The 10,703-nt window shown below is 36.6% G+C and overlaps 1 protein-coding gene across 1 annotated transcript; it reads right to left on the reverse strand.

The window, feature by feature from the left end:
* Positions 1-464: 464 nt before the first annotated feature.
* LOC120072744 (DNA-directed RNA polymerase subunit beta) lies at positions 465-2,955 on the reverse strand. Its single transcript, XM_039025222.2, has 5 exons — positions 2,584-2,955; positions 1,434-2,277; positions 1,285-1,338; positions 1,017-1,195; positions 465-889 (listed from the first exon to the last, which is right to left on the reverse strand). The coding sequence occupies exons 2-5, from the start codon at positions 2,173-2,175 to the stop codon at positions 800-802; spliced, it is 1,065 nt and encodes a 354-aa protein (XP_038881150.1). The 5' UTR covers positions 2,176-2,277; positions 2,584-2,955; the 3' UTR covers positions 465-799.
* Between the last annotated feature and the right edge of the window lie 7,748 nt (positions 2,956-10,703).

Raw genomic sequence — 10,703 nt, forward strand, 5'->3', positions numbered from 1 at the left:
TTAGAAAATAAGTCATTTTGAAAAAAAATGGAGTGTTTGTCAACTACTCAAAATAACTTTTCAAGTACATTTTAATAAATTTTTATCAAGAAGTATTTTATTTTTTGAAAGACTCGAGATTTGATGGCAGATTGATTCGACTAATACTAATTTTAAGACCTAATAAACCAATCTGCCAAGTTCAAACTACTTGGTCCCATCCAATCAAAACTTACAAGTCATTTTGGAAACACCCATGACCCCTAAAATGCAAACCCTCAATCTCAATTACAGAATAGCAATCTTAAAAGAGCAAGTTCAAACTAGTTACCTGTCATCATAACAGATGTATCGAATATCTATATCTAATTCAAGGCTGTTATGCATTCTGTAAATAAAATAAATCAACGTTTATTGACAAGTATTAGTCCTAGTCATTCGTAAATTTCTTTAAAGAACTTGTCATGACTTATAAGGTTGAGTGATTTGATAACATGATATATCCATTCTATTTAAAAGATGTCAACCGTAAAACATTTATCATATCAACCTAATCCAACAGAATTTGATAGGCTACCAAACTACCTAAAATCATTCAAAGACCAAAGTAGTAAAAAATATACAGGAAAGCCGAATCGGATGGAGGATGAAGACAGAGTTATTCAAAAATAGAATTGATGATTTTACATGTATTCCAAATTTATAATACAGCTACCCTATCCAAGGCGAGTTCAAAAGATTATGGACAGCATAAGTGACTAACCACACGGCCCACAACCATCAGAATGGCCGTCAGAGTGGCAGGAAAAACAACAGCACGCTAATGTTTCTCCATAGGCATGGCATTAAGCATCTCCAAATTCATTTTGCATTCCTCTCTCAGATCTTTCAGGGTAACAAAACTGCTTTGCTGTTGACCAGATGAAACAAGATTTACCACCGCTATGTCTTTCCAAGATTCAAATAAATGGAAGGTAGACATTTATGATGGGTAAGAGATTTCATAGTTCATAGAAGTATACAAAATCCACACTTACAAGTTGGTTGCCTTCATGAGCAAACGTATCTTCCATATGACGGAACAGTGACATCCACTGACCACAAAGATCAAATTCTAGCTTTGAGTTGGAAGAATTTCCTTGACCATGATAAGTCTCTTTCTCTTTGCTGCTTTTCTGAGCCAGGATGCTTGCATCTTTTTGGCTTTTCTTAAGTGCTAAAAGAATGAAAATACCATGATTATCAATAAGAAGGAATGACCCAAGAAGCACGATAGTATTATCATACAAGGAAGAACAATTTTACCTGAAATCCGTCCTTTAATGTCCTGGTAATGGAGATCTGACCAAATGTATGATGCTGATTACAAAAGCAGACCAATTTAGCTTTTCGGAACACAACTTTTAAAGAATCCCTGGTTACATACATAACTAAATAACTTACATTCTAATTACCTTTCAAGCAGAATGAACAAGAACATGTTTTAAGCAAGTCCCCATACATGTCTAGATTAGCACAGTTATCAGTCTTGAGTCCTGAGCACCTTTCCAATGCCAAAGACTTGGAACCCGATATAGGTATCCTCGACCATTCAGAGGAATCATGGTTGCTTGAGCCAATTATACCAATGTCAATATCCTTTTCGTCATTCCTTAAAACAAGATCAGCTGCTTCTTCATTATCAGCATTGTTTAGCATAATTCCAGGACAATCTTTCTTGTCATCTTCAGAGCAAGTAGGGACTACAGAAGTGGGCAAGCAAGGAACTCCCAATGCTTCACTATCTGTAATTCTGTGTTCATCCTCTTGCACAGGATGTGGTTCATCATTCGGCAAATTACACTGCACAGTTTCTTTAGGTATATCAGATAAAGCAGTATCAGCTTCACTGGAAGCAGGTGAGCAATCAGATTCCTGCTGCTCCTTACTAAATCTAGACAGCGCCATTGAATAACAGTGTTTTCCACACGAGCGTTTACAGTTCTCCTCGACATATTTCGCTGCTTGTAGACGCATGTGCTTCGGGAATCTAAAGTCTTCCTCTTTCCCGTCCACAGTTTTGCCACACCCATCCCTTGATTTAACCCCCGAATCACTCAAGATTGACGAAAGCTTTCGTTTGAGTGGACGATTGGTCAGGTTTCCGAGAACCAGACGATTGTGGCCTAACGCATCGTTAACGTTATCTTCGCGCATTATCTCACACGGGAAGGGGGGACGCTAATCTGATCAACCCAACCAATCTATCTTCTAGAACTTTGGCAACTAGAAAGCCTAATCGGTCGGGTGGAAGAAATCCTAAATCATCAGGTTCAAATCCTAGTCAGTGTAGATGAAACACACAAACACACACACACACACACAGAAACCCCAATTTTGGAAGATTCTGAAAAGAAAAAAGAAATTAAAGACGAGCAACGGCGACATAGACAAAGAGAAATAATGAGAATAAAGCAAAATAAGTTGATAAAATCATAAATAACACAGTAACCCTAGAAAAATCGACATTCATCAGCAAAATCGTAAAGGGTAGAATCGGATGGTTGAGAGGAAAGAAAAGCATTGTATTGTAAAAGGGAGGGAGGCGGAGATTCAGAGACTAACCTTGGAAAGCATTGAAGGTAGATTTGATTCGAGTGTAGAGAGGGAAAAAAAATGCCCAAATTAGAAGAATCTAAGAGCGGGTCTCGGGGGAAACGGAGGAAATGATAATACCTCCCTTTTATTATTTTTATTTTTTCGGTTTAATTTTTATATATATAGAGAGAGAGAAGAAGCGCCAATGGTGTAAATGTGGAGGCAGGGCCCGCGCTTCCGATTCAAAATGTTGCCTCACTCTCGGTGGCGCGCTTTCCCGGCATGTCTTCATCCCCCTCCCGCTCCCTCCAAACTATTTTTTCTTTTGCCCCTCCGATTTCTCAAATTTTTGCTATTCAAAAATTTAAACAATCGACATTCGGAATTATTTTTCTTTACAAATATATATGTAGACTTGAGCATTCTAGATTACTATACTAGATTAGGAGGTTTTTGTATGGATGACTTAAATTGTGGAGAAAAAAATTTGAGATTTGACTACCTTTTTGAAATTTGGTTTTTTAACTCTTTGTTGATGTCAAACTCGAATGAAATTGTCAAAACGAAACCCTCACACATGTTGATTGGTTCTTTTGCTCTCTCGTTCTCTCACTCTCTTGCTCTCCTCTTTCTTTTCTCGCTCTGCAATGAAAAACAACAAATCAAAGAGAACAAAATATGGAAACAAAAGAGAAATTTGCACAGAGGATCAAGTGTTTCAATTAAATTATGTATTCGTTTAAGTGCAAAAAATACAAGTATTTATAAGAAAAATAAGAAACTATCCACTAATGTATTAACCTTAAATTTCTACCACTAACCTAGAAAAGCTCATTTAATCAATCCACTAAACCATTATAACACTATCTTCCAATTTATGAGGCATTACTCTAAATAAAAGTCATTAACTTCAATTAAAGAAAAGATTCTTTAATTAATAACTTGCAAAATAAGCTTTCATTAATTTTTAACACTCGCCCTTAGTGCAAATTGAAATGACTCGACTTTCTAGATCAGCAAAGGACCGTTACTACATGTATGCATAAAACTTAAAACGACTTCTTTTAGCAAAATCTGGCTAAAACTAATAAAAAATTCATAAAATAAATTTCTCATACAAAAACTCACTGGACATAATTTCACTATTCGGGGTACCCTTAAATCCAATTGAAAAACAAGTTAATTTCAAATTAAATCATGAAAACACGAGGGGGGGAAACAAAACATAGGTGGAAGTGTTTGCTAAGTCCTAGAGGCTCGAACAGGGATTCTTCTTGTCATTCATCGTTCTATCATTTCCTTTACCTGGAAAAAAAACTTAGATAATAGAGTGAGTATAAAAATACCCAATACGTACCACTACAGGACCCACTAGGTATACATGTTAGCCTTCCTATCAAAACAAAGGTGTGCATCCTGAACATAGATGTTGGGTTGGGACTTACGTCGTTAATAAACCCCTAACCTAAACAAATAAAATTTATAATTCGCCGAACGTATACTATTGGGTAGCACAAGTGGCAAGTCCAAGGTCGAACCACAGATAGCCCAATATAAAACTTCTCTAGGTTAAATTAATCTATGGAAAGTAGTAAAAACGGGGGGATTTGTGGTTTAGTTTGATAGGAAAATAAAATGCGGGAATGTAAAGTGCAGGAAAATAAAGTGCAAGAATGTAAATGTGTAAGAAAAAGTAAAGAAATGCCTAACTAAGTACTTTGAATCCACCCAATGTTCGATTGTGAATGATCCATTGAAGGTCCTTGAGCGGCAAACGGGATCAAACCCAAAAATCCAAGATTTACAAATACTTAAACTTTACAGCAAACAAATAGAAATTATGTGTTTAATAAGGAAAATACAACATGCTAAAAGAAAAATACAGAATAGAAAAAAATGGGTTTAAGAAACCCTTACCTTGAAGACCAATCTTCAAAAAAAAAATAAAAAAAAAAATCATCAAACCAAAAGGATGCCACCACGATGTTTCCACTATATTCTCAAGATGAGAATCCAGGTGGTGTGGGCTCTCACTATTTTGGATGAGGGAGATTTTGAGAGAGATAAGAGGAAGATGAGAGCGATTGATAGGGGGAGAGATTAAAAACCCTTTTTTTTTATAACCCCTCTGTCACAATTTCTAAGAAGAAGAATAAGAAAATCAATTTCTTCCTACCCTCACGATGTAGAGAGAAAAAGGGAGAAGGAGTTATAACTCTCTCCCTAAAATTATTTTAAAAAATTAAAAATAATAAATAAAATAATTTTAATAAAAAAAAAACTTTAATCTATATTTATATGATAACCATGTTATCATATAATATATATTAAACTATATGTTATATCAAATATAACATATAACCTATAGTTTAATATTGTATCCAATACAATATAACCTACAGTTTAATTCTCTCTCTCCAATAGCTTTTAATATAAATCATATTTATATAAAATTTAATTATATGAGTCCAATTCACATAATTAATATTCATATTCAAATATTTATTTCTCTCAAATAAACTTTATATTATCATGCATCAAATACATTATAGTAATTATTGTTGGGATTGGTGTTCTAATTCTCCCGGATTCTTGTAGTTTGTAAACATTGTACACATTGTTATTAATGAAATAAGAGTTATTTTAGTTGCATTTACTCATATCCAATAAACAAAGATTTGTGGTTATTGTATGTAAACTTAAGCATGTATATGAGATATACAAGTGGATCATGCCTTAAGTAATACCTAAAAGGTCTGTAGTATAAGGATAAAGGAGGGATTCCTTATCCTCGTGACAATACAAATATGGCCCGCTTTGTAGAGGTTTACAAGTGTTGTGAACTACTACAAATGGTCTGATCCTGACTATTCATGTGGAGACATGCGAGCGAGGGTGTCCTATACAAAGAGTTTGTATAAGATCGGACAACGAGATGATTTGTCTCTTTATATAATATCGTTGATAATTAAGACTTACATCTCATTAAAACGACTATAGGTGACATGACCTTAATCCTGAGTGTTTTGGGAACTCTTGCCTATGAGGGCGGTCCTTTGAGTAGTATAGGTGAGAGTGGCCAGATTGCCAACTCAATAAGCCTACCTTTTTAGGGATTTGTCTGCTTGGGGAGTTGGGAACTCAGTTACACAAGATGGAATTCACTATTTCCCCGAAGATGGGGTAAGTAGATAGATTGCTCACTTAAGGGCTGATTCTGGGTCTTGAACATAGTGGTCACTGAAGGAACTCTTATACAAGAGTACTTATGAGCGGAAGCGGATCTTTCCAATTCATTGTGACAGAATTTCCACATATACATTCACACATATAAATATACATTAACAACGCTAAATTATTGGTATGCTTAAAGGATAAATAAACAAGAGACCGAGAGAACATACCAATTGAAGTTTTTCTTCATTTGAAATCTCGTTCTCTTTGCGAATGAACTCCTCTCACTAGAACGTCAGGCACTCGTTCAACAACTTTCCCATTGTTTACTATGAACGACTTCACACGAACACCAGGAAACGGGGACGACACCACCACTCGGAGCCCTTAGTATTCTCGGAGTGAGAATCCAAAAGGTGGGCTTTGTTCAGATTTGGTAGAGGTGAGGAGGAAAAACTATCGTGTACAAAAGATCAAGCAAGTGGGAGAAGTGAAAGACTATCATATAGTCGGGTGCTTGATCGTTTAGGCAAGGTACATGATCATATAGTAAAAGCTAGGCGATCGTCTATACGATCGTTTAATTCAGCTCAGGCGCTAAGCGATTGTCTAAGAAATGGCAAGTGATCATTTAGAGAAAGGGCGCGCGGGTGTGCGATTATTTAGTAAATGCAATGCGCTATCGTATAGGCTCTCAAATACTATGCGATCGATTGTAAACACACCGTGAGCAATTATGCCTATCTCTCACAAACATGAAAATCATTTTCATTTTATTCTTCAGTTATAAAAACTGAATTGAACTTCCAATAACGCATGATTTCGGAGAAAACGGTGGCCAATTATCTCATAACTGTCCAATTAATAAAATAATAAATATAATCATATTATATTCATAACCTATAGTTTGATATCATATATCAACCATTGTGTTTTCTCCTCTACTTGATATAAATCATATTTATATCTATTTTCCTCCAAATTAATATATCTCATACATTTAGTCAATCATATCATATATAATTAACTAGTTCAATTATATCATATATAATCGAACTTCCTCTTATCAATTTGAACATTTCAAACTGACCCAAAAACTTATTCTCAACTTGTATCCAACTACCAAGGGGACTTTATGGACCTATGACTTGAAGCTCCAATGGTACGTGAATAGCTGACTAAACTCTTTAACCACGAGATTCACCATCTGTTAACTGCCAGGCATTTACTAAAGACCAACAGTTAAACTCTTCTTACCACAGATATATTTATGTGTCCATAACAAATCATGAGTACGATAACCCTTCACAGATGCTTGTAAGTACAGTTGAGCCAATTTATCACCGATCCCTCTAATAAACAATACAACATTGTTCTACTATGTGTGAATACCTCTTGGGCCATGAGGTGTGTGGTGCCACATCGTTCAAGTCCTGGGATCAGCCCTTAAGGGAGCTATCTATCTACTTACCCTTGCTTCGGGGAAGGAGTGAATTCCATCTTGTGTAGTTGAGTTCCCAGCTCCAAAATCAGACGAATCCCCAAAGTGGAAGATTTGAGTCGGTGACCTGGCCACTCACACCCATGCAAATCAAATGACCACCCTCAATGGCAGGAGTTCCCAACTCACTCAGGATTGAGGTCATGTTATCTATGGTCATCCTAGTAAAGTGAAGTGTCTATCATGAATGGTGTTATATAACGAGACGTTAACACTTTATGGTCAGGTCTTATACAAACTCTTTGTATAGGACGCCCCCGCTCACATGTCTCCTACACAAATTATCAGGATCAGACCATCTGTGACAAGTCACAACACTTGTAACTATTCCACAAAGCGGGCTGCATCCGTAGCGTTACTAGGATAAGGTTTCCCTCCTATATCCATATACTACATACCATTTTGGTTATCACTTAAGACATGATCCACTTGTATGTCACCACATACATGCTTAAGTTACACAAAGACAACCAAAGATTTTAAGTTTATTGGTTTGTGGTAAAGCAAATAAAACATTCAAATGAGTAAAATCAAGTAGTGAAGTAAATATCATATATTATACATCACAAGCATTCGTACAAAAGGTTTACAAACTACAGAACACGAGATTTTAGGGCATCATCCCCAACAATCTCCCACTCGTCTCAAAGCGAGTGGGGTGTACAAAAACTAGTACAAAACAATAAACTAGTGCACTAAGACCCAGTACAATAAAATCTCCTACTTGCCTTAGTCCAATCGCGGACGGTCCCGTAGACCAATTGTAATGATTTAAAATGAATGAATGAATGTTGATGGCTCTATGCGCTCAAGTTGCTTTGCGATAAAGATAATGCGATACTACGTTCTAAATGTATGCATTCGTGTAGTGCATGTCACAAGTTTTCTTACACTGGAACCAAATATAATTCCAACGCAAGTTTCTCAGATTGACTTAAGGTTGAACATGGGGATTGTTGTTATTTAAATGCGATACTAATGTGGTAAATGCGACCGGTTTAACATAAAGAAGAATGATATTGGTTGCAGAAAAATAAATTGCGGTGAAAGTAAATTACAATAGTAAAATAAAGTGTTGTAAAGTAAATTGCGATGATAAGTAAATGACTAAACTATTAATGATACAGGGTAAGGACTGGCTGTGAAGTTGTGCAAAAGAGTCTAATGAATGTGGTGGCAAGTCTTGTGAATGAATCAGAAAGAGAATGGGTTGAGGGAAAGGACATCACAAGTTTGTTAATCTTATTGAGGACGCAACTCAGGTTCCACTTTCCTTGGCTTACACCTTTCAGTGATCGGCCACATTCCCATACGTCTATGGTGAGACAGGGATGAACGTGATGAACGCAAGGTTGTTTCCATCTCTGGAAATACTTCTCGCTTTAGTTAATGCATTCTTCCAACCTTCTCTCGATAGGCAGAATAACATCTTCACTTCTGCTCTCAATGGTGAAGATGCCGTCGAGCATGCTTTAGCTAAACTTAGCCGATTACCTTAACAAGGATTAACTCACTCGCTTAATCCTTCCTCTTACCCTGGGGATTAGTGACACATGATGGAGAAAATGGATGATGAATGTGTGGAAAAGAATAGAGAGATGATAATGATTACAATAATGATATTAAATCTAAGATCAACGTTTTATACAAATCGTGAATGAAAGATTAAAGATAAATGAACACAGTAGATAAATAGAAAAAAATAAGAACAAATACGGAAAGAGTGTCAATGTCTTGACATAGATCCCGATCGGAGACGTTGTGCTTGTCGACGTGTGGATGAAATGGAGTGGAAAACTTCCCTTTCAGGCTTGCTTGCTAGGTAGAAGTGACCTCTCGTACAGAGCTTCTTCGTCGGGAATGGAAAGAATTTCTTGCTTAGAGACTTACCTTTCAGTCTTGTCTCATCGTTTTCCCGGATTTTCTCTGGATTGTCTTTTCAGATCAGCCCTCTTAACATTGAATTTGAGGAAGCTATTTATAGACCTTAGCTCTTGTATTAGTGGTCCCACTTTGAAAATCTAATAATTACTGCCATGGCATAATGGAAATGTATTAGTGGTCCCACTTTGAAAATTGTTAGAATCGTACAACAAAAAAGTTGTACACTTGTCAAAAGTCCATGCGAATGCGTTGCTCTTCACATCTTCGATCGATCGCTGCATGTGGTGTAATTGTTTTAATCTCTTATCGATTTTCGCATGCGGTGGAAATGCGTTGGTCGCTTGAATCCATGATCGATCGTCGCATGCACTGCAATTGCGTTGATCTTTTTCGTTCTTGATCGATTATCGCATGTTGTGTGGATGCGTTGTTCATTTTTGTCCTTGAGCGATTAATGCATGCAATGACCTATTTCTTGCAAAACAAAGACTTGGACATTTCATTTCGCCATCACAATGGAGTTAATGGGTGTGTTCATGACACTTTACAATTTTCATATTTCTAAGCCAATTTCTATACTGTCGACGCAACTTTTCTTTCTTTTTGCCGCATAATCTAAATAAAATGGCATAAATAACTTGTATTTCTACAAGTTATCACACCCCAAATTTAGATATATGCTTGTCCTCAAGCATATCTTCGACTAAGGCAATTCAACTCAATTCCTATCCTAACTTTGCATCAATCGGCTACTCCGAATGCTCCTCCTCTACATAATTTCTCAACACCACAAGTTCCTTTCATCCTTTGACAATTCATCAACATGCTCTACTTTATTCTTATCTAAAACAAACCTCTTCTCAAAGTTCCCTTCTAGTTTTGAGAAGAATGTTTTACCTCTTCTTGCGAAAACAACGAAGTGCGTCGTTTATGTGGTGGCCTAGTTTGCATCATCGTATAGAGAATGTTGATCATGGTTACACCCTTCATTTTGGCTTGCTCCTACGGGTGTCATGCGAGCATCCAACTTCGGTTGTGTACCAATTTCAACTTCAACTCTTGATCCTCAGCCAAGTTTTACTTTTGCTGGTCAGAGGAGTTGTCTCTTTTATCCTTATTTTTTCTCTCTCTCTCTTTTCATCTTGCGTTGATCCTAGAAACCTACCTTCGTTTTGGCTTGCTCCCATGGGTGACATGCGAACATCCAACTATGAACAGGTTCTTTTCACGACTTAATTCTTATCAGGTTGGGATTTTCCCTTGTGCTGACAGCGGAGTTTTATGGTTTTTTTTAACGATGATGGACGCATTTGCTTGATATTGCTGCATCTGCTAGATCACATCTGCTCAGATCTTCCCTACCCCCAAATGTAGAGATGCGCAAGGTCCTCATTGCGTTGTTTTGGACAGAAAAAACAAAACACTTAGTCAAAATTTTGAAAAGAAGATTTGAGCAGAGTTTTGTAATAGAGAAGGTAAAGCAGAGCTATTGCGATGAATTGTCTAAGTGTTAGGCAGAAAATGCAATGTATAAAGAAATTTTTCTAAGGGTATGCATACTACTCATCATGGTAGCGCAATTAAACAA

The sequence above is a fragment of the Benincasa hispida genome, chromosome 3, assembly GCF_027475165.1.
Source record: "Benincasa hispida cultivar pf3 chromosome 3, pf3_genome.v1.1, whole genome shotgun sequence".
Lineage (NCBI taxonomy): Eukaryota > Viridiplantae > Streptophyta > Magnoliopsida > Cucurbitales > Cucurbitaceae > Benincasa > Benincasa hispida.